Source organism: Mandrillus leucophaeus, unplaced genomic scaffold (assembly GCF_000951045.1).
Source record: "Mandrillus leucophaeus isolate KB7577 unplaced genomic scaffold, Mleu.le_1.0 Scaffold66, whole genome shotgun sequence".
NCBI lineage: Eukaryota > Metazoa > Chordata > Mammalia > Primates > Cercopithecidae > Mandrillus > Mandrillus leucophaeus.
Window position 1 is genome coordinate 5,439,844 of NW_012107141.1, and position 23,312 is coordinate 5,463,155.

Consider the following 23,312-nt stretch of genomic DNA (forward strand, 5'->3'; position numbering starts at 1 on the left):
ATAGCCAGTGTGATGGTGTGCACCTGTAGTCCCTGCTACTTTGGGGGAACCTGGGAGGTCAAGGCTACAGTGAGCTGAGATGGCACCAGTGCGCTCAAGCCTGGGGGACAAAGTGAGACCCTGTCTCAAAAAAAAAAAAAAAAAAAAAAAGAGGTAATAAATAACTGATTGATTTGTGCCTCCTCACTTATACACAGGTTCTTCTAATGACTCCATCTCTTCCACCAATCCTTGTAGCAGGCAGCATGTCAGTAGTTCTGTTTTGTGTCTCCAACTAGGGACACCATGAGTATAAGGCAGAAAACCTGACCATGGGGATGCCGCAGGGCCAGTTGTCCCACCCTTTCCCTGTAGGAAACAGTCTAGGGAGAGGCTGTCAGAGACAGAAACCACTGAGCTGCTTTGTGCACTTCTCTAGGTGTGCGATGACTGTGTGGTGTTGCGTAGTAACATCGGAACAGTGTATGAGCGCTGGTGGTACGAGAAGCTTATCAACATGACCTACTGTCCCAAGACCAAGGTGTTGTGCTTGTGGCGTAGAAATGGCTCTGAGACCCAGCTCAACAAGTTCTATACTAAAAAGGTACCCAGGATCTGTGTTTGGGTTGGGGCTAGGGTAGGCATTGAAGACCAAATAGTGAGTTTATCTTTGGGAAGTTAAAATTCCAAAACCCATGTCTGGAGCCACACTTCTGTCTCCAGCTGTTGGGTGGGGTACGTAAAGCTGTCTCGGAGGTCCTGGCGTCAGCCCAAGCCTTCAGTGGCCGTTACAGAGCAGTGGGTGGGGAACCGTGGACAGCCCCCATGATGGGACCGCTCTCCCCCTGTGCCACAGTGTCGGGAGCTGTACTACTGTGTGAAGGACAGCATGGAGCGCGCTGCCGCCCGACAGCAAAGCATCAAACCCGGTGAGGAGAGTTTTTCCTGAGAGTGTCTTCCCTGTTTCCACCAGTCCTTCTGAGTGTCAGGGGCCTGGCAGGGAAGTCAGGGGTGGGATCCCCACCGCACCAGTGAGCTGATAGCCCCTCCCTCACCACAGGACCTGAATTGGGTGGCGAGTTCCCTGTGCAGGACATGAAGACTGGTGAGGGTGGCCTGCTGCAGGTCACCCTGGAAGGGATCAACCTCAAGTTTATGCACAATCAGGTAGGTGCGAGCAGCAGCACAAGGCTCCCTGTAAGAAGGACCAGTGTCCAGGCCCCCAGTACTTCCCCAGCAAAGCATGAGAGAGGGCCCTCAAGCTAGAGGGAGAACTGGAGCAGCTGGACCCAGGAAAGAAATCCCAGGGGAGGGCACAGTGACGTTGGCGACCACCTGGCGCTGTGAAGGTGCACCAGGGAGCCCGCGGGGGAGGCTGGGCAGAAGCGAGGCCGGGTGGCCACGCTGCCCCATCCGTTGGACTCCACACAGTGTGAGTGGGAGCGTCTCACTTGGCCCTTCCCCTGCAGTGTCTCTGCCTTCCTCTATTCCCAGGGTATGCTTCTGCTTGGTGGTTTTGCTTTGAGAGTCTAGACTGGCCGATCTCTTTGTGTCTTTCTGGTGTGCGTGCAGCTTGCGTGTGCGTGTGCGCGTGCCTGTGTGTAAGTAGCTTGTATCTGTCCTCTCTGGAGTGTGTTTATTTGCCTTTTTCTTCTGCGGATTCTTCTGTTCTTTTCCTTCCTCTGAGTGTTCCCACTCTGTCCCCTGCTCCACAGGCCCCATTCCCCTTCTTTTGATTGGGAAGCAGTTCTGGATACATATTTCCCTCATTGTAATTCCACCATAGGAGCTGACTTTTTTTTTTTTTTCTCTCTTGGTCTTTTAACACAGTGTTACCTTTTTCTCTCAGTGGACATTCCTTAAGCTAATTCCTTTCTGAGGCCAGCGCATCATCCCAGGTCCGTTCACAGCTCTGACTCTTCACACAAGTGCCTTCCCTCCTCTTTCCCTGATGTCCGGGTTGCTCTCCCTGAGGCTCTGAGCCAGACCCGAATGTGTGAAGCCCCGTAGCCCCTGGCCAGGCTGCAGACCCTCAGGGGAGGTGGATGCCTGACTGGCGTGGCTGTCTCCCTCCCTCTGCTAGCCGTTGTAGCTCTCTTCCAGGAACGTAGCTGGGCAGCTTTGGTTTAACGGGAAACAGCTGCCCAGGCTGCCAGCAGCCCCTTAGTGTATTTTCAATCTAGAACTTAGGGCGGTAGCCAACCCCAAAGACCTTAGGACCAGCCCAGAGAGGGGTCTACCTAAGTGCTTTTTGGACCACAGAGGTGTCAGTATTTCTTGAGGAGCAGGCTCCTGACCACATTTTAGTGCTGTGGCCTCCCTGTCTGAAGATGAGATCTTGCTGAGCAACGCCCAGGTGCTCTGCCCTGTTCCTCGTCCTGCCCTTGGCACAGCCCCTCTGGGCAGCCATCCAAGCCAGTCTGTGGTTGAAGGCTTGGCCCCTAGAAGATAGATTGCGCAGAGAAGGGGAGGAAAGCGCAGCTTCTCAATCTCACCTCACAGTTAATAATGAGATAGCAACCTGCCCCTTTTCTGCCACACAGTGGTCAGTTGGACTGGAGGGGGCAGCAGACCTCCTGGTGGAGCTGTGCAGTCTGGGGTGAATGGGAAAAGCACAGGTTTTGGTGTCAGGACGTGCTTGGATTTGAAGCCCAGCTTCCACGTTCATGGGCAGAGAAACTTTCTGATCCATAGTTTCCTCATGTAGAAAATGGGGGTAATACTATATACTGTGTCATGTAGGTGCAGGGATTAGAAATCGTATTTGTAAACCCCAAGTATGTGCTCAGCAAGTGGTAGCGGATATTATTATCACCACATACCTCTTGGGAGATCCTGGATCCTGTTTCAGGGAGGATACCAACACCTCCCACCCCAAGGACAGTCTGAGGGGAGCTTTGTGCCCGTGCCAGCCCTCTGCGCCGGAGGAGGATGCATGGAAGGGTAGAGACCTGATGGGCTGAGTGGGGATCCCTGGGGCACGGTGTCTTACAAGCACTGCCCTGGGCAGAGGGTACGGGCGGGCAGCCCAGGCCAGCAGCGGGGCCTTCGGGTTGGGTTTGACCATTGAAACTAACGCCTTCATTTCTCTCCCATGCTTTCTCCTCCGGCCAGGAGCGGAAGGTACATGCCCTTTCTGCTATCTTCGCTTCTTAGCGCTTTTGAGTTGTGTGCGTGTGGATTCTTCTGTCCTCTCTTTGGGAAATAGACTTTCTTTGTGTGGGTGGGGCTGTAGCTGGGAGAGTGTGCTGTGTGGGGCAGGGGTGGAGCCTGTGGGCCTTACCCCGCCCTCCCTCCCTCTCTTGCAGGTTTTCATAGAGCTGAATCACATTAAAAAGTGCAATACAGTTCGAGGCGTCTTTGTCCTGGAGGAATTTGGTAATTACACTATTTTGCTCTTAGGTCTGGACTCACATGGCAGTAACTCAAACCTCGGAGCTCCAGAGGAGGGTCTAGGGTCAGGGAGAAGAAGAACCTCTGTAGAGAGGTCAGGAGGAGCAGGAGAGACAAGGAAGAAAAGGGACCCCTGAGATGAGAGCCAGGAAGTGGAAGGGAAAGATAGATCATGGATCGCAGAAGAGCAAATGGGGCCTCAGGTGGGTTTCGAGTTTAGAGGTGGTCCTGAAGCAGCTCAGCGAAGTAGCACCACCTCCCCGTGCTGGGCCAGCCAGTGGTCAGAAAGTTTGGGATAGAGCAGACTGGTGACCCCCAAGCTCCACTACGTCTGTATCACCTGCTGCAATCTCTCTAGCAGCCCAGTCCTCCACCCAGCCTCCCTGGCACCACTGTGGTCTCCACCTGGCCTCTGTGCCAGACAAAGGGCACGGGGCATCGCAGGCAGACTCACTTGAGGGACAGAGGAGCCTAGCAGGGCAGCTGTAGCCCGAAGCTGGGAGCCAGCGCTAGGGAGTGGTGTAGTGGGTTCTCACCCTGGGGCTTTGAGTTCCTGCTGTGTTTGTGCTTCATTCTTTTGTGCCCCTCATCGCTGCTATGAAAACCTTCGTTCTCCAGCAGGTAAAGTGACCTCGGCTCGTGCTGCCTCTCCCCAGGTCTCTGCCTTGGGCCCTGCCCTGGGTGGGTAGCTCCCTTCCACCGAACCAGCTCCTCACACTGCCAGCTCATCTCTTCCTTTCTCCCCCACCCTCTTTCTTCCCACCTTGCCTCCCCCCTCTCACTGGCTCACTGGACCTTCCTCCCCGTGTGCTCCCTTCTCTCTTCTGTCAGAGAGATACTTGGGGGAATCTTCCAACTCAGGAGAATGGCCTGGGCTTCTTGCTCTACCTTTGATGAGTTTATTCCCTGCTGACCCTGAGTTTCCCCAAATTCTGCCTCCCAGGGTCAGAGGAAGGTACAGCCAATTCTCCTCCTGCCTTTTCTGGCCCCCAGGGAGATGCCAGGCCCCTCTGCTCCCAGTCTCAAGGGGCCATGATGATGGCTGAGCCTGGGGGGCCTACTCCTTCCTCTGGCCAAGCAGAACCCCTGCATGGCTGGAGCGGGGGCTCTCTTGCCTTTCGGGCTGTGGACATGTGTGTATTTTGCCTGATGCTCCCTGTCACCTCCCTCCCTGGGTGCTGTACTCGCCTGTCTTCTGCTGGGTGTGTTGCTCCAGAGCCCTCAGACGCTCTCCCTCACACAGGCAGGCCTGGGCTTCTCCTGCCGCTCAGGGAAGGACACTGCCACGTCCTGTGGATTTAGTATCATGTTACCTCTTCAGCCTCAAGACCCTCTATGTAGGGGGCTGGGAATAAAGGGAACTGTGTTTAACATGACCCAATTTTCAGGCTGGTGACAAGATGAGTTCACGGGTGTCTCAGCAAAGTTGGACCCAAGCTAGAAACAGCTCTCTCCTCCCAGCCAAAACCTGGGAATTCCCCATGGCAGCTCCTCAGGGGCCCTGGACAGTAGCCGTGACCAGGCTGGTGAAAGGTCCATCCCTCCCATCCAGGGCTTTCAAAGAAGTGGCTAGAATCACAGCCATCAAGTGAAAGCCACTGCGGACGGCAGAGGCCTAGCTGAGGAGGCTGGGGCCACGTCCTCCCAGCCGGCAGGGTCTGGACAGAGCCTCTGGTGGCCTCTGCCCTGTCATAGCCTAAGCTGCTGCAGCCACTGTGAGAGGCCACAGAGGGGAAGGGGACCCTGACGCCGGGCGCTGCCGCCTGGGGGAGCATGGCACTACTGCTCTTAGTGTTGAACTTTCTGTTTTGTCTCTTGCCCGTCCGGTTTTAGTTCCTGAAATTAAAGAAGTGGTGAGCCACAAGTACAAGACACCAATGGTGAGTGTGCTGCTCAACCCTGATGGGCCACAGTGTGCAGGGCTCCCTGGGGACCTTCGGACAAGAGGAGGGGTGGGCCCTCTGAGCACACAGGGTTGAGTGGGGACCTGGTCTTGTTGCCAAAGGTTCAACTCAAGCTGAAACGGGTCTTGAGCCCCGGGAGACAGACACACACACATGGATCCCCTCTCCCACGGGGACAGCTTCCTTGCTTGGAGCTCACGTTTAGTCCAGAGGCCCATGCCCAGTGTTAGGGCAGGAGTTGCCCATTGGCAGATCCTCCACACGTGGAGATGCAGGAGTCTCAGTATCGTGATCCGCTTGGTTTTCTCTCCCCTCTAGGCCCACGAAATCTGCTACTCTGTATTGTGTCTCTTCTCGTACGTGGCTGCAGTTCGTAGCAGTGAGGAAGATCTCAGAACCCCACCCCGGCCTGTCTCTAGCTGATGGAGAGGGGCTACGAAGCCGCCCCAGCCCAGGGCACGCCCCTGGCCCCTTTCTGTTCCCAAGTGCACGATGCTGCTGTGACTGAGGAGTGGACGATGCTCGTGTGTCCTCTGCAAGCCCCTGCTGTGGCTTAGTTGGTTACTGGTTATGTGTCCCTCTGAGTGTGTCTTTGAGCGTGTCCACCTTCCCCTCTCCACTCCCAGAAGACCAAACTGCCTTCCCCTCAGGGCTCAAGAGTGTGTGTGTGTGGGGCTGGTGTGAACCCACTGTTGTGTGTCCTTGAGACATTTGTGTTGTGGTTCCTTGTCCTTGTCCCTGGCGTTATAACTGTCCACTGCAAGAGTCTGGCTCACCCTTCTCTTTGACCCGGCACGACTGGAGCAGTTTCACTCTGTGAGGAATGAGGGAACCCTGGGGCTCACCCTCTCAGAGGAAGGGCACAGAGAGGAAGGGGAGAATTGGGGGGCAGCCGGAGCGAGTGGCAGCCTCCCTGCTTCCTTCTGCATTCCCAAGCTGGCAGCTACTGCCCGGGGCCCGCAAGCGTGGGCTGCTGCCTGCTACAGCCTCCATCACTGCAGTGGAGCAGCGAATTCCCTGTGGCCTGCCACGTCTTCGGCATCAGAGGACGGAGTGGGCGAGGCTCGTGGAGTCCCAGGGACCACTGGCTGCTCTGCCTGAGCATCAGGGAGTGGTCAGGAAAGGCCAAGCTGGGTTTGCACATCTGTGTCTGCAGGCTGTGTCTCCAGGCATGGGGTGCCAGGAGGGAGAGGCAGCCTGGGCATGGGCAAGAGATGACTGTAAATATTTCAGCCCCACATTATTTATAGAAAATGTACAGCTGTGTGAATGTGAAATAAATGTCCTTGACTCCCTTCGGACTCCCTGGCTGCCTTGCATTAAATGACACCTCCTCTTGGCTCAGGCCTGAGGAAGGCTGTCCCTGGACTCTAAAAAGGCACCTCAGGCTGGAAGGAAGGAAGGAGATGAGGTCCTCCACGTCCAAGCTTTGGCACACGGAGGCCCCAGCTCCCCTGTTCTGGTCTCCTAGAGCAAGGCTGCAGGAGGAGCTTTCCTTCCTGGGCACTTGGGGGCCCTGCAGAGAGTTGGGCTGCTGTGAACTGAACGAACGGGCTGCTAGAGGGAGCAGCCAGAGGGTGTCCTCACCTGAACTGAGATTAAGTGAAAGAAAGCCAAGGCCCTGGCCCTCTCCATTCCCTTACAGGTGGGTATGGTCCAGAGAGGTGTGGTGACTCAGCCAGGGCCTCCCACAGGGCCCCGGACTCCTGGCCAGGAGTGTCTTCCACTGGGTAGAACCAGAAGCTCCCCTAGGAGCCGCCTTCATGGAATTGTCCTGGAAAAACCTGGCTGCGCTCTCAGGGAATTTCTGAGACCTGCTGGCTTCCCCCACCCAAAGGGAAACTGATGCTCGGATTTAGGGGAAGTGAGAGCAGAGTGGGGCCCTGGCCCTGACACCTTTCTGGTCCCCAGGGTCCTGGGCTGGATTGAGTTGCTGTCTCCCACTGGGGATATGAGTGTGTACCGGCTGTTGGCTTATTGATGGCTGGGACCGCAAAGCCACCTAGTGCAGCTCCACCCCAGGACAACACAGATTCTGCCTCACTCCACCCCCAGGCGGCTGTGACCGGGGCCGCTGGCACAAGGATCACGCTGAGTACCTAGGACCGGTTAAATGCGCTTTCCGCTGTCACAGCTCAGTTTCATCATCTGAAGAGTGAATGCCGTAGGGGAAGACAGGTTCCTTCTAGTGTTAATGTTTTATGAACTCAGAAACCACTCTGGGCCTGGTTTAATCATTGAGAAAACAAAAATATCTGCCCTCACTTTGCTGTGAAGATCAATGTCCCTGGGCCTTTTTTTTTTTTTTTTTTTCTTGAGACAGGGTCTCACTGTCACCCAGGCTGAAGTGCAGTGGCGTGATCTCGGCCCACCGCAAACTCTACCTCCCGGGTTCAGGTGATTCTCGTGCCTCAGCCTTCCAAATAGCTGGGATTATAGGCATGCCACTATGCCCAGCTAGTTTTTGTATTTTTAGTAGAGATGGGGTTTCACCGTGTTGGCCAGGCTGGTCTGGAACTCCTGACCTCAGGTGATCCGCCCGCCTCTGCCTCCCAAAGTGCTGGGATTACAGGTGAGAGCCACCGCACCTGGCCATCCCCTGTGCATTTTTATGAAAACAGGCACACTGAAATTGAGTGAGAAGAGTGAGTTTTCTGTGACTGCATTAATCTTTTATTGCCCAGTACACATTGGGAAGACACAGCAGGCCAGAAAGGCCTGTCCCCAGACATGCTTTCTTGAGGTCACCCTCCTTTTACCCCAAAGATCCAGGAGCTTCCTTCAGGAGCCCTGTGGACCAGTCTGTGCAACACTCACTCAGGCCTGCCCAACATAGCTGTCCTGCTGATCCCCCACCGCAGCCCAGGAGACACACTTGTGACACACACATCCAACAGCAGGGAGCGGTTTCCCCAACTTCCCTGCAGGCTCCTGGTATGGGGCTGGCATCTTGTACCTGCAACACAGGTTATCTTATGAGTGAACGGAGGCCCCCTACAGCCTCCCATTTACTGATGGCTGCCCCCTGACCAAGGGCCAAGGCTTAGCCACTGACTTGTGCCCTGGGTGTCAGGTGGTCTGGAGTACATACCTGGCCATCCCCGGGAGCCAGCCTGGTCACTGAGGCACTGCAGAAGAGGAGGCCATGTCATTGTGTCCTCCCAGCCTTCTGGAAGCTAGTACCCATCTGGTCATGACAGGGTCCTTGCCCTTGCAGTCACAGCAGGTGCTTGACCCGGGACAACAGAGCAAAGCCCAGGGTCTCCACTGCTGCCCTGCTCTTCCCGCCTCCCAGGCCCTGGCCCCAAGGGCTCCTCACCTCGCACCTCCAGGCGGCACTCACACTGTGCCTCGCCCTGTAAGTTGGTGGCCCTGCAGACATAGATGCCTCCGTCAAACGGGCAGGGCTTTCTAATCTCCAGAGTCAACACTCCCTGCTTGCTGAACATGCGGAAGCGGGCATCCTGTCCCAGGTCCAGGCCATTCTTGAACCAGGAAATCTTGGGCTACAATTAAGGTAAAGAGAGGGAGGGAAGCCATCTAGGCTGAGAGGGGACCTGGCAGGGACCCAGGGAGACGCATTTCTGTTTATACTCGGTGGGGGGTGGTCCCACGGAGTCCCTGACTATGCCCAAGGCTGGAAACAAACATGGAACCAACAGTGAGTACCACGGCCCTGCCCAGGGAGAGAAACCCGGTCCATACACCCCAAGGTGGAGAGAAAGCAGAGGAGACAGGCTGGGGAGAGGACTGCTCGACATCGGGGCCTGTGAGCCCCGCCTCCTGGTCGGCCTGGACCAGTGCCTAAAGTTCCCTACCTTGGGGCTACCCCGGACAGCACAGCAGAGCATAGTGGTGTAGCCTGCGATGACCGAGCGGTTCACCAGGGGCTGGGTGAAGCTTGGGGCCTCAGAGAAGTCCAGGGCCTTATAGTTGGGTGGCTCATAGGTGATGCCTGTTGGTGACAGGACTTGGTACTGAGAGGGCCACACCAAACTAGGCCCCCCTCCCTGTTCCGATGGCCTCCCTGCCCCAGCCCCTGGTGGAGAGAATGAGGGTACAGCACCTGGTCTGGGGATAAAGACGGGCTCCTTGGTGGTGGCCGCTGTGTCACTGGAACCAACCATATTCTGGCTGAAGACACGGAAGTAGTAGCCATTGCCAATGATGAGCTCTGGCACCACGCAGTGGGTGCGGCGGTAATGCTCCAAGACGGTGAACCACTCCTGGGGGCGGGGAGGGAGGGGAGGCATCTCTGGGCCAGGCCTTCCCCGATGCCGAGAGCCTCTCCTGGGTGCCCTGGGCATCTCCACCCGTACTGTGGAGGGACTCAGATCAGCAGAGGGAGGGTGAGGGGCCCGTGGTGAGGACAGTGAAGGGTGGCTGCGGCCTGGGTCTGCCGGGCCTAGGCAGGGTGCACGTGGAGACCCCAGACCCCGGGCTCACCATGGTCTTCTTGTCAGCCTTCTGCACTGTGTACCCCCAGAGCTCCGTGTTGCCATCATCCTGGGGTGGCTTCCACTCCAGAGCCACATTAAGACCCCAGGCCTCAGTGACCCGGAGATCCTGGGGAGGACTTGGCTTGTCTGCGGGAGACAGACCCAGTCAGGTCACCACTCTTTCTGACAGTGAGCAGGGGGACACCGGGCTCCAGGGACTATGCCACCCCTACCAGCCAGGGCCAGGCCTGCTGGGGCACTGAACTGGAAAATGTGAGCTGTGGGTTGGGTCAGCCCTTGGACCCAGCAGCCCAGCTTAGGGATGGGAAACAAGGGGGCTCAAAGAGGCCTTGGCCACGCACCGACAACCTGCAGCACCAGGGTGGCCTTGTCCTCCATGTTCTCAATGCGCACCGTCACCTGGTAAGTGCCTGAATGCGCGCGGCGAGCGGCCCGGATGAACAGGATGGTGTCTGTGGGGCTGTTGCGGACGCTCACCTCCTCGCCTGCCAGGGGCTGCCCCTCTTTGGTCCAGGTCACCTGAGGCCGGGGCTTGCCCTGAGGGGAGGAAAAGCTTAACCCTGAATGTGGATCTCTCCAAAGGCCAGCTGCCACCCCCACCTCTGGAACCTCAGATCAGGCCAGCCCTGAGACATCAGTCCGCTGGATGGAAACAACACACCGTAGCCTCTCTCCCCTGGGGGACAGGGAGGGGCCAGTCCCACCTGGAAAGGGATGAGGAGGTTCACAGGCTCCCTGACCTTCTTCTGAATGGTCTGACGCAGGTGCCTGGGCAGCTGGAGCCGTGGCCGTTCTGTGGATACAGAGTGGGTAGCTAAGTGAGGGCCCGCCACGGCTCTGAGGGGCGCCACAGCTCCAGCCTCCCTTGAGACAAGCCCCAGAGAGCTGCAGCTAAGAAAAAAGCTGCCTGCTGGGCCCTGCACCTCCTTTAGCTCCTGCTGACACAGCAACTCCAGCCTGCCCAAGCCCAGCTGGCTTCCCCGAGCCTCACCACACTGCTTCAAGAGGCAGGGATCAGAGAGGGTAAGCAACTTGACTGAAGTCACACAGCTAGTAAGTCATAGGCCAGGGTGTAAACCCTATGCCCTGTGCTGTTTCCACTCGAGTTTGCTGCCTCGTTCCAGCTTTGAGAACCAATCCTTACAAAAGATGGACCCTTTGTTGGGACGAGGAACAGAGGAATGGGAAGTGGATCCCAGAGGGACCAATCTGACGACAGACATAGACAATACTTACCTGTTGGAGCTGAGACGCTCCTGGAAGAGAGCTTGGGCACTGTGGCTTGTATTTTCCCTGTTCCAGAACTAGGGGTCTGACATAGACCAAAAAAGCCTTTTCCGCACTTTTTTTTTTTTTTTTTTTTTTTTTGAGACATTGTCTCACTCTGTCACCCAGGCTGGAGTGCAGTAGTGTGATCTCAGCTCACTGCAGCTGCCACCTCCCGGGTCCAAGCAATTCTCCTGCCTCAGCCTCCCAAGTAGCTGGGGGACTACAGGCACCCACCACCACACCCGGCTAGTTTTTGTATTTTTAGTAGAGACGGGGTTTCACTATGTTGGCCAGGCTGGTCTCGAACTCCTGACCTCAAGTGATCTGCCTGCCTCAGCCTCTCAAAATGCTGGAATTACAGGCTTGAGCCACTGTGCCTGGCCACCCTCTCTGCACTTTTTCCCTAGGCCTAGAGCATGGATGATGGCTCCAACCCCTCCTGTCTCTGCCAGCGTTCTGGGCAGAGCGTTCTGGGCCTCCCCAAACGTCCCCACCTCCACTGGACACCAAGGGCCTGGGGTGTCAATGGCGGGTCTTGTGACTGCATGAAGGGGCACTCACGCAGGATCTCCTGCACCGTCACCGGCTCCGTGGTGGTAACAGGGGCTCCAGGCCCTGCCATATTGTGTGCACGCACTCGGAAGAGCAGACGGGCCCCCGTGGGCAGGTCCTTCACCAGTATCGACGTGTGCTCTGTCAGCCCCCGCAGGGCAGCCACCCACTCTGAGCCTGGGGGTGGGGAGGGGCAGTCAAGGCCACAGACTGTGTCACCACCAACACCCCATCCCCACTGCCCACTCCTCTGATAGGAATCTCCAGGATTTAAATATGTTTTTATTTTTTAAATTTTATTTGTTTATTTATTTTTGAGATGGAGTTTCACTCTTGTCACCCAGGCTGGAGTGCAATGGCGTGATCTCGGCTCACCGCAACCTCCGCCTCCTGGGTTCAAGCGATTCTTCTGCCTCAGCCTCCCGAGTAGCTGGGATCACAGGCGCCCACCACCACACCCAGCTAATTCTGTATTTTTAGTAGAGACGGGGTTTCTCCATGTTGGTCAGGCTGGTCTCGAACTCCCGACCTCAGGTGATCCGCCCACCTCGGCCTCCCAAAGTGCTGGAATTACAGGCGTGAGCCGCCGCGCCTGGCCTTAAATATGTTTTTAAAATGTAGTTGCTGATTTCGCACTGCTCAAAGAAGTGTTACAGTCAGCTTTACTCTGCATTTGTTTTTCACTAGGCAAGCTTTTTTTGCTTCTGAAAACAGAACAGGTATTTCTCTGGATGTCCTCAACTTTAGGCAAAAGTGGGCCCAAAAAACCTGACTATGGGTGAATCTGCTCAATGGCAAGGTGAGCATGTTCTTCGTTTGGGGAGGGGGCTGGAGGTGGGGACACTCACCGCCCTCTGGGCAGTACTCCACGCTGTAGCCGTCCAGGCCTCCTGCTCCCACGCGCTCTGGGGGCCGCCACTTGAGGGAGACTGTGGTGTCAGAAACGTCCTCTACTGCCAGGTGGGTGGGTTCGCTGGGGGGACCTGGGCAGAGGAGAGGTCAGAGAGGGGTCTCAGCAAGCCTGGGGAAGCTGGAGATCCGTGACCTAGACCCCGAACTGCCCACTGGTCACATAGGGGGCACTTCCTGTTCAGCTGGCTTTTAGCCACTTTTAAGGAATATTTTGTCTCTGTTACAAGACTTGTCTGTAGATTGGCTTAAAAACAAACAACAACAGCAGCCAGGCATGGTGGCTCACACCTGTAATCCCAGCACTTTGGGAGGCCAAGGTGGGCGGATCACCTGAGGTCAGGAGTTTGAGACCAGCCTGGCCAACATGGTGAAACTCCGTCTCTACAAAAACACAAAAATTAGCTGGGCACGATGGTGGATGCCTGTAATTCCAGCTACTCAGGAGGCTGAGGTGGGAGAGTCGCTTGAACCTGGGAGGCGGAGGTTGCAGTGAACCTGGATCGCTCCAGGACTGCAATGCAGCCTGGGTGACAGAGCGAGACTCCATCAAAAGAAAAGAAAAGAGAAAGAAAGGAGAAAAGAGAAAAAACCCCTAAAACTACAGGAAAACATGGGAATTTCCTGGCACCGTATGATTAGGTGAGTTGACTAAGAACTGAACAAACCAGGAGTCAGTCCCTAAAAAGAGAGGCCTGAACCCTTCTCCCCACAGGCCCCAATTCCTGCCATCTTCCCAAGCTGTGCCCCATCCCTAGGCCCACCTGGGCTGCACTTGCCACAGACAGCTGCCCCTGGACTCACCCACCCTGGTGGGAACAGGTGTCCTCCCGAGCCCTGCCACACCCTCAGCACCTGTTCTACCCACTCAGACCCCATTATACAGATGAGGAAGCTGAGGCTTCAGGGAGGGATGACTCCAGTTGGCCTCCTGGAGACCGTGGAGCTGCCTCTGCCATCTCTGAGTCTTGGTCCAGGACTCTTTCCACAGACAGACGCCCCTGAGACCCCTCCACTAACCACAGCCCTTGCCCCATCCCATAGGTGACAAACCCTGGGTTGAAGGGTGTGGGGAACAGGGGACAATGAACATTCACTGGGCACCTGCTAGATGCCAGATGGCCTCTGCGTGCTCATCCTATCTCATCCTAACAGCTCTCTGAGGTAGGCAGTGTCATTATTCCCATTTTGTAGACATGGAAAGAGAGGCTTGAAAGTGAACTAGGGGTCGGTGTAGTGTGAGAATCAGTTCCACCCCAACCAGCTGGGAGATCTCAGGCAGGTCGTTTAACTGCTTGGAGCCTGTTTCCTCATCTGTAAAATGCGGCTGAGTATCCCCAGTCGAGGCTGAAAGGAGACCGTGGATGTGAGTGTCTAGCGTGGCTGCCTGCGGAACAGCTGCTATTACTGGGGGCCTTTGACTGGGGAGGGAGCGGAGGCAGGACCAGGTCAGGCAGGCTCACCGATCGGCATGAAGGGCTGGGAGGCAGGGCTGGGCCTGGACATGCCGATGGCGTTGACCGCGTAGACGCGCATCTCGTACACCACGCCCTCGATCATGCGCCGCGCTTCGTGGCTCAGCTCCTGAATCAGGTCGAAGTTCAGCCGCATCCACCGGTAGCTCTTCTTCTTCTTGCGCTCCAGGATGTAGCCTGGCTCGGGGGAGGTGGCGGCTCTGGTCTGGGACCCAGGCATCCCCACACCACCTTCCCTCGGACCTGTTCGGCGCCCTCGCACCTCCGCCTGGCGCCCTTGCACTCACCCAGGACCGGCTGCCCGCCGTCGTAGGCAGGCGGCTCCCACTGTACGGTGCAGGAGTCCTCTCCCACGTTGCTGACCTTCGGGGCCGCGGGTGCGTCTGGCACGTCTGGAGGGGGTGCGGTGGACACATCAGCCCTGCCCCGCTCGGGGCCTTGAGTAATGTTGCTCGTCCCCTTCCCACTCCAACTAACTGCCACCGGCTGCCCCCACCACCTCCAGATCCAAAATCCAAAGAGATCTTTCTAGAATGCATTTCTTTCTTCTTCTTCTTCTTCTTCTTTTTCTTTTCTTTTTTTTTTTTTTTAAGTGATACTGAGTCTCACTGTGTTGTCCAGGCTGGGTCTCGACAGGATGCATTTCTCATCATGTCGCCAGCCCTCCATCAACACTTTAAGGCTTCACACTGCCCATATTCACCCCTGTCCTGGCTCTGATCCTCCCAACCCTACCCAGTCCTCTCCCGACACGTTTCATTCATTCTCCACACCCAAAAGACCCTTTCCCTTCTCCACCCCTTTGTACACAGTTTCCTCTGCCTGGGATGCCCTTCCTCACCATCTTCTCAGCCTCCTAAAGGCATCCCCCCCAGGCTCTCTGGGATGGCTCTCTGCTCAGTGCTCCTATGGCACTCTGGACACGGCTCATGTACAGCCGTGTCGCAGGAAATCTGCGGGATGCAACTGCCTCCATCTCCCCCACAGCGGGGCTCCTTGTGGGCAGAAAAACCTGTCCTGTTGCCACTCAGCTCAGGGAGCATGCCCGTGATGTTTGTCGAGTGGCTGAATGAGCGAACGGATGGGCCCTCCTTGGGGCTGCCCCTCTATGTTCTCCAGCTTGGACCCTGGCCGGCCTCACCGATGACCTTGACTGTGAGGTTGACCCGGTCCTCGCCCACAGGGTTCTTCACCGTGACCGTGTAGACGCCCTCATCTTCCTTCTCTGCCCCCTCGACCGTGAAGATGCTGCGGTCCTTGGTGGTCTCCACACGGACCCGGCCCTCGGTCTCACACAGCAGCTGGGGGGATGGAGAGTTGAGGTGAGATCCAAGTCAGACCCCAGAGGCCCCTGCAGTCTCTGCAACAACCAGATGTCCCGGGGTCCATGGGGGTAACACAGCCTGTGGGAAGACTGCACCCATGTCAGCATCTAGTTCAAAATCCTCTCTGTGGCACCGACCGAGGGCAGGGGCTCAGGTTCTAGCTTTGTCAGGGGACCTGGGGCAACCACCTGTCCTCTCAGATGAGCTAGCGTGAGGACCCCTCAAGACCCCAGCCTTCCGAAGAACCAACAGTGCTGGGCAGGAAAAAGACCCCAGCAGCTACAGTGGCAGGAAACTGCCTCGGAAACTACTCTGGAGTTGAGAGGAAGCACAAGGTCAAGGTCAAGGTCAGCTCAGGATGAAGGGAGCCAGGGAGCAGCCCAGTCATGAGGGCTTCCTCACAATAAGAGGGTGTCCACATCCTTGTGACGACCATCAGCACACTCCACAGAGACCCTGCCTGAGGTGTGAGGGCCCCACAGGGACCCTACTGGGGGCAGCAACACACCTGGCCAAGTGTGGCACCTCCATGGAGACCTCACCAAGGGCTCGACACCAAATAGGCAGAAAGTGATGGAAGACAAACGAGCCCCATCCTGACCTGAGCCTCACTCACCTTCTTGTCAAACACCCACTCGTCGCTGTCACCTGCATCCTCTGGGGCATCTGGGGCTGGTCTGGCTGGGGACTTATTCCCCTGGGAACAGGGCAGGAGGGAAGTAGGGAGCAGAGGAGCTGACTCAGCCTGGAAGCACCCCTCTGCTTCTTCTTCCACCCCCGACCCACACTGCCCATCTCGCCTGCCCCCTGGCCAGTCGAGCCTCTGCTCTCCCACGGGGTAGCCAGCAGCAGGGCGTGCACACGTGGGTGGGGTGTGCAGCAGGTCCAAGCACTTGGCTGGCTCCACACACCCACCTCACAGATGGGGAGATTGAGGAGGGACCCACCGTACCTGCGTGATGGCCTTCTGCCAGATCACGGTGGGAGCAGGGTCCCCAGAGATAGGGACGTCCAGACGTAGCTTATTTCCAGCTACGACCACAATGGTGTCTGGTATGCGGCCCGGGCAGTCCAGGTGGATCTTGGGAGGTTCTGCAGAAGAGACAATGTAGTTCAGAGAAACCGGAGAGCCGGGAGGAGCATAGGTCACTGGGGAGGGGCCACTCGAGAGCCCGGGCCCCTGTTTGTTGGTTTTTTAGATTTGTATTGAGGTATAGTTTATGCTCAGATCTGACTGTAGGCTGATGAGTTCTGACAGATGAATACACCCATGCAACCATTAACCCAACCAAGATCTAGAACATTCCCATCATCCCAGGATGTTGGCTGGGAGGCTTGTAATATTCAGGTCAGGTCACCTACCATAGCATTTTGAAAACTGGGGGAACATCAGTGTCTTGCTCCTGCCCCCCACACACATACGCACACACACACACATACACATATATACACACACACATACACACATACATACACACATACACACACATACACACATACACACATATACATGCATACACATACACACATGCACACATACACACACATACACACACATACACACATACACACATATACATGCATACACATACACACATGCACACACATACATACATGCATACACATACACACATGCACACATACACACACATACACACACATACACACATACACACATATACATGCATACACATACACACATGCACACACATACATACACACACATACATACATACACACATACATATGCATACACACATACGTACACACATACACACACATACATACATACACATACATACACACACATATACATACAGACATACACACACATACATACATACACATACACACATACACACACATACACACATACACACATATACACACACATACACACATATACATACATACACACACATACACACATACATACACACATACACACACATACATATACATACATACACATACACATACATACACATACATACACATACACACATACACACGCATACACACATATACATACACATGCACACATACATATATACACATACACATACATACATACACACATACACATATACATACACATACACACATGCATACACACATACACACACATACACACACACACATAGACATACACACGCATACATACACACATATACATACATACACACACACACACATACGTACATACACATACACACATACACACACACATATACATACGTACACATACACACACACACACACATTAAAAAGGTTCCCTGGCCAAATCAGGAATCTACCCTCAGTTAAACAAAGCTAAACAAAGGCAAGTTTCTTTACTGATTCGATTGCTTCCGAATAAGCAAGAAGTGGGGCAGGTGTTCGATGCTTCCCAAACTAATTTCATCAGAGAACTCTTTTCAAGTGGGTTAACGATGTTAAATGAACCCAGTTTGGAAAGCACTCCAAGTATGCTGCAATCCGGATTATTCTCCTGAAGTTAAACTTGTGAAATGTCTGATTAAAGCTTAATCCTGGGCCGGGCGTGGTGGCTCACCCCTGTAATCCCAGCACTTTGGGAGGCCAAGGCAGGTGGATCATGTGAGGTCAGGAGTTCAAGACCAGCCTGGCCAACATGGCGATACCCCGTCTCTACTAAAAATACAAAATTAGCTGGGCGTGGCGGCATGCGCCTGTAGTCCCAGCTACTCAGGAGGCTGAGGGAGGAGAATCGCTTGAACATGGGAAGCAGAAGTTGCAGTGAGCCGAGATTGCACAATTGCACTCCAGCCTGGGCAACAAAGTGAGACTCCGTCTCAAAAAAAAAAAAAAAAAAAGAAGAAGAAGAAAAGATGTAATAATAAAAGTCACACCTGTGACAGCACTTGACAGCTCTGACACATCATGTCACCTCATCTTTATAACTACCCTATGGGGGCGGCACTATCACGGTTCCCATTTTAGAGAAGAGGAAACTGAGGCTCACAGAGATTATAATTGACCTGTGGTCATGAGTGGCAAAGCTGGAGCTGGGCCCCAGGACCCCCACTTTTGATCCTTGCTCTTCCCTCTGTGAGTGGAGGGGAGGCCTGCGTGGGTGGGTTGCGGAAAGTGAGCAGAACCAAGACTCGGGCCCCGAGACTCACCCTGCCTGGGTACGAAGTCAATCTTGACCTCTGCAAGAGAAGGAAGGGCAAGTGGCATGGGGGCAAAGACAGGGCCCAGTGACAGGGGCTCCTGGCCCCACTGCCCCCACCCACCCTACCCCGGAGCAGGCTCACCCATGAAGTGGAGCTTGGCTGACAGGTTGCAGGCGAAGCCCTCGGGCACAAAGCTGTAGTCAGCCTCGTCGGCAGGTGTGACGTCGTCAATGGTCAGTTTGTGGACCCTGCAGGGAAGCACAGGCTTAGGGGACCCCACTGGGCCACACACCCCTGGCCTCACCAGATACCCCAGCCAGGGTCCCCAGGAGGCCCTCACCTCGTCCTGGCTTGTTGGTATTCTGATTTTTTTAAATGCCTTTTTTTTTCTATATTATATAATTTTCCAGCTCTCCCATGTGCTTTTAGAGGTAGGCAGTGTAAAAGTGATTTCCACATCAAAGCATCCCCTTGGCTGGGCCCTTGGAGACTGGGCAGGGGTTGGGTGTCATTAATCTCTGTGAACTTGGGCCCAGCACGGCCAGCCCAGTTGCTCCCGGGATGAGCAAGAGGGCGGGAGAGGCAGCGAGGGCCTCTGGCCAGAGCCGGCCTCCTTGGTGGCCTCCTGCCCTGCCCTGGTCACAAGCTGGGGGAGGGCGCCAGGGAGCTCTCAACCCTGTCTGTGTCTCTCCCTGCTGCCTCTTTGTCTCTGTCCCTCATTCTTCTCTGTCTCTGACGAACTCTCCTCTGTGTGTGCCTCCCTGTGCATATCTTTCTGTCTCTATAAAGCTATTTCTGTCTTTCTGTCTCTGTCTTTTTGGGTCTGTTTCTCCCTCTCTGTGGGTCTCTGTCTCAGTCTCTGTCCTGTCTCTGTGCATCTGCCTCTCTGTTCACCTGTCTTTATCTCTCTTTCTCTGTTTCTTCCTGTCTTTGTCTCTGTCTCCATCTCAGTCTCCACCTGTCCCATCCGCCTGCCCTGCACACTCACCGCCCGATGTGGGACACCTTTATGCGGCTGTCGGGCACCAGCTCCTTCCCGTTCTTCAGCCACACGCCCCGCACATTCTCATCTGAGACTTCACACTTGAACACCGCCTGGTCCTTCGCGCCCACCGTCAGGTCTGCGATGCTCTGGTACACCTCCAGCTTCTTTTCTGCAGGGCAGGGCTGAGCCATTGAGCTCGGGAGGGTGTGTGGGTGTGGCGTGAGTCCCTGTGGAGGGTGTGTAGGCTCCTGGGCGCTGGTGCGCATGTGTCTGGGTGCATGTGTGCATGTGAAAACGTGTGTGCCTGTGTGTGCCATGTTTGCCTATGACGGTGTAGTGCACATAAGGAACCTCAAGTGTTTGAGGGGTGGTGACGCTCACCAGGCCTGTCTGAGCCTCTCAGTACCCTCTGGAGTGGTCACTTCAGCATCGTCATTTTAGAGATGAGAAGGGTGAGGTTTAGGCTGTTAAAGGCCCAAGGTCACAGGGGCCTTGAGCCCAGGTTTGCCTGCTCCCCTACAGGGTGGGGTGGGGGCTGGGAGGCCCAAGCCTTGAAGCCTCACGTGCCCCGGCCTGGCTCACCCTGCACGATGAGCTCAGCCAGCGCCTGGCCCCCACTGGTGCGCAGCGCGTAGTGCCCCGTGTCCTCCAGCGTGGCCTCGTTGATGATCAGGCGGTGTCTCCTCCCGTCCTTCTTGAACCGATATTTGAAGGTCTCCTCCCGGGTCAGCTCCACCCCGTCCTTCAGCCTAGCCGGGTGGGCGGGTGGCAAGTGCTGTGGCCTCTTCTGCACAGATGCCCCCGATGCTCAGCCCTGCCCCATGCCCCATGCTTCTGGAACTCACCATTTGACTTGCGCCCCCTCCTCCGATACTTCACACTCAAACTCCACCCGCTGTCCCACCATCACCAGCTGGTCCTCTAAGGGGCGCGTGATGAGCACGGGGGGCTCTGTCCAGGCAGGGTGAGCATGAGGGTGGCTCCTGAGGCCATCTCCTCCCCAGGTTCCCACGGCCTCAGGCCCCAGGCCCACCTTTGACAAAGAGCTCCGTGCTGCACTTCTCGCCACCCACCACGCACTGGTAGGCTGCGTCGTCTGCCAGTGAGCACTGGCTGATGGTCAGGGTACGCTTGGCACCAATGGACTCAAAGATGTACCTGGGTGGGAGCCACAGGGAAGTGGCAGGAAAGTCGCGGACACACCTCCGGGCCCAGCGCGCCCCATGAAAACCCCTGTGCCCCCCACCCCAGGCCATCCAGAGGGGAACTTACTTGCTGTGGAACAGAAGGGGCCATTGGAGTGTTCCCGACGGGAGGAAGTGAGCCCGAGACAAAAGGAGAGAGGGAGAGGACCGGCAGGAGCAAGAGGAGGGGAAATTAGGCCCAGAGAGATGGGGCTGAGAGCCACAGTGAGTCAGAGATACGCATGTGGAGAGGGACAGGAGGCAAGGCTGTGGGGGTCCCCACCTCCACCTGAGGCCCCCTCCCCACCCCAGGCCGCACCTGCCACTCATCTGGATCTCCTGGCCATTCTTGAGCCATTTGACTTCAGCGTCAGGGTCGGCCAGTTCCACGGTCAGCCGGATCTTGTGGCCTTTGCTCACCTGGTAGGCCGGCTCCAGCTTCTTCTGAAAGGCTGAGCACCACCCCTCAGCCCCGGCCAACCCACCCCCACCGCCCACACCCTGCTCCCCCAGGCCAGGCTACTGTGGCTGGGGCTGGGGCCCAGGTCCTCCCCCAATCCCCTCTGTGCCGCCCCGCCTCCACTTCGCTCTCTGTGCCTCTCTTTCTTTTTGTGTGTTTGTTTTCTGAGACAGAGTCTCACTCTGTCAGCCAGGCTGGAGTGTAGTGGCGCCAACTCAGCTCACTGCAACCTCCGCCTCCCAGGTTCAAGTGAGTCTCCTGCCTCAGCCTCCCGAGTAGCTGGGATTACAGGCGTGTGACACCATGCCCAGCTAATTTTTGTATTTTTAGTAGAGACGGGGTTTTACCATGTTGGCCAGACTGCTCTTGAAATCCTGACCTCAGGTGATGCGCCCGCCTCGGCCTCCCAAAGTGCTGGGATTACAGGCGTGGTGTCTCTATGTATTTGTGTCTATGTGTCTATCCACCTCCTTGTCTCTGTCTCTCTGACCTTGTCCTTCTGTCTTCCTTGGGGTCCTCTCCACCTGCTCAGCTCAGGAATGGGGTTAGGGGCTTCCAGAAAGACAGAAGCTTGTCAGGAGAACTGGGGCTGGGACAGATGTGCCTTCTTTTCTCTCAGCAACCCCTGAGTTTTGTATTCTTCCCAGGAGCTCCCACCTAGCGGCCCTCTGTGCCCAGCGCTGTCACTCCCATCTCAGCCCCTGGGGCCAGTGCGGTGATCCCCGTGCTGCTGCAGTGGGGGAAACAGGGCTCAGAGAGGTGACTGGCCCATGCCACCAGCCCGGCAGGTGTGTGGCAGAGCTGCGTCTGGCCCTGCCCCGCGACAAAGCCTCCTCTTGCGGCCGTGTTTGTAATAGCCCGTGTTGCTGCTGCTGAGCCCAGGGAGGAAGTGGGGGCTCCATCCACGGAGCAGAGAAGGACCTCTGAGTCCTCAAATACTCTGGCTGGGCCTGGAGTCAGCTGCAGAGGGGCAAAGATCTACTGCTGGGTGCTCTGTGACCTTGGGCTAGTTCCTTAATCCCTCTGTGCCTCGGTTTCCTCCTTAGTAACATGGGAATGGTAACAGTCCTTCCATCATAGTATTCTTTTGAGAATTAAATGAGACAATTACATAAAGCACCTAGTCCCTGGCTTAGGAAGGAATTCGCTCTTTTTTTTTTTTTGAGATGGAGTCTCATTCTGTCACACAGGTTGGAGTACAATGGCACAATCCTGTCTCACTACAACCTCTGCCTCCCAGGTTCAAGCGATTCTCCTGCCTCAGCCTCCGGAGTAGCTGGGATTACAGGCACCTGCCACCATGCCCAGCTAATTTTGTATTTTTAGTAGAGACAGTGTTTCACCATGTTGGTGAGGCTGGTCTCGAACTCCTAACTTCAGGTGATCCACCCACCTCAGCCTCCCAAAGTGCTGGGATTACAGGCGTGAGCCACCGTGCCCGGCCAGCAATTTGCTCTTTTTACTATTGTTGCCCTTCCTGGAAGACACCCCTACCCTCGGAGGTCCCGGTCTGCCTTGCCGGCCTCCATCTGTTCCTCCCGGGGCACCTGCAGTCCTTTGCTTGGTGTCCTCTGGGATCAGCAGTTCAGGGGTTAACCCAGAGGAACACTGGTGGCATCCAGGGGATCCCTGACTTAAATGAGGCCACAGTGCAGGTAAGGGCCAGGCCACCTAGTGATGGGGTGATAGGGAACCCAGTGAGGCTAAGACACAGGAAGGCAGAACGGAGGGCTAGGGGGCCTGGGGAAAGTTAGCAAGGAGGGACTAACCAACTCCTCTCCCTGTCCCCACGATCGTGTGTGTTTTGTGTGTGTGCTTTGGGAGGGGCTTGTCTCCCATACCCTGCATGGAAGCTGACCCCTCCATTCAGTCCGTGTTTATAGAGCGCTCGAGGTGTGTGCCAGGCCCTGTGCTAGACTCAGACACGGTGGGGAGCAGGCATGTGAGACTCCTGTTTTGCCGGTTCACACCCGCCCTTGTCAACCCCTCAGTGGAGAAGAGCTAGCCTGGGCTCTCCTCCTTCCACCTGGCTGGGGGTGAGGGGAGCTAACCTGAGCCCTCCTGCTTTGTTTGCCTGTGAGGAAGATTAACCAGGTTCTTCTCTTTGCCTGCATGTGGCTCTCCAGGCTTAGCGGGTCTCTTCCCTTTTCTTTTGGGTGTGGAGAGGGTTAACTGGGCTTCATTTCTTTTCAGAAGAGGGTAGAGAAAGAAAGGGTAGGCTGGGTGCGGTGGCTCAAGCCTGTAATCCCAGCACTTTGGAAGGCCGAGACGGGCGGATCA

The 23,312-nt window shown here is 55.9% G+C and overlaps 2 protein-coding genes across 13 annotated transcripts in view; one reads left to right on the forward strand and one right to left on the reverse strand.

The window, feature by feature from the left end:
• MADD (MAP-kinase activating death domain) overlaps positions 1-6,571 on the forward strand; it is a 59,268-nt gene extending 52,697 nt beyond the window's left edge. For 9 of the 12 annotated variants that reach the window (XM_012001417.1, XM_012001419.1, XM_012001421.1 and 6 more), the window contains 6 exons: positions 419-583; positions 836-908; positions 1,040-1,146; positions 3,288-3,357; positions 5,206-5,252; positions 5,595-6,571. In XM_012001417.1, coding sequence (XP_011856807.1) covers positions 419-583; positions 836-908; positions 1,040-1,146; positions 3,288-3,357; positions 5,206-5,252; positions 5,595-5,699 — 567 coding nt within the window. In that variant the 3' untranslated portion in view covers positions 5,700-6,571. Of the gene's footprint in view, positions 1-418; positions 584-835; positions 909-1,039; positions 1,147-3,093; positions 3,103-3,287; positions 3,358-5,205; positions 5,253-5,594 lie in introns of all 12 variants that reach the window. The other 3 variants (XM_012001424.1, XM_012001429.1, XM_012001418.1) reach the window with 2 other exon arrangements.
• Positions 6,572-7,929: 1,358 nt separating this feature from the next.
• Positions 7,930-23,312, reverse strand: part of MYBPC3 (myosin binding protein C, cardiac) — a 22,681-nt gene continuing 7,298 nt past the window's right edge. Inside the window, exons 13-35 of the mRNA XM_012001430.1 lie at positions 20,892-21,024; positions 20,661-20,663; positions 20,422-20,546; positions 20,234-20,339; positions 19,971-20,137; positions 19,392-19,557; positions 18,545-18,651; positions 18,410-18,439; positions 16,219-16,358; positions 15,883-15,963; positions 15,083-15,242; positions 14,229-14,333; positions 13,930-14,118; positions 12,406-12,540; positions 11,567-11,734; positions 10,441-10,529; positions 10,078-10,273; positions 9,723-9,862; positions 9,343-9,502; positions 9,095-9,231; positions 8,596-8,782; positions 8,368-8,404; positions 7,930-8,232 (exon numbers count right to left, since the gene is read on the reverse strand). Coding sequence (XP_011856820.1) covers positions 8,394-8,404; positions 8,596-8,782; positions 9,095-9,231; positions 9,343-9,502; positions 9,723-9,862; positions 10,078-10,273; positions 10,441-10,529; positions 11,567-11,734; positions 12,406-12,540; positions 13,930-14,118; positions 14,229-14,333; positions 15,083-15,242; positions 15,883-15,963; positions 16,219-16,358; positions 18,410-18,439; positions 18,545-18,651; positions 19,392-19,557; positions 19,971-20,137; positions 20,234-20,339; positions 20,422-20,546; positions 20,661-20,663; positions 20,892-21,024 — 2,735 coding nt within the window. The 3' untranslated portion in view covers positions 7,930-8,232; positions 8,368-8,393. The remainder of the gene's footprint in view (positions 8,233-8,367; positions 8,405-8,595; positions 8,783-9,094; positions 9,232-9,342; positions 9,503-9,722; positions 9,863-10,077; positions 10,274-10,440; positions 10,530-11,566; positions 11,735-12,405; positions 12,541-13,929; positions 14,119-14,228; positions 14,334-15,082; positions 15,243-15,882; positions 15,964-16,218; positions 16,359-18,409; positions 18,440-18,544; positions 18,652-19,391; positions 19,558-19,970; positions 20,138-20,233; positions 20,340-20,421; positions 20,547-20,660; positions 20,664-20,891; positions 21,025-23,312) is intronic.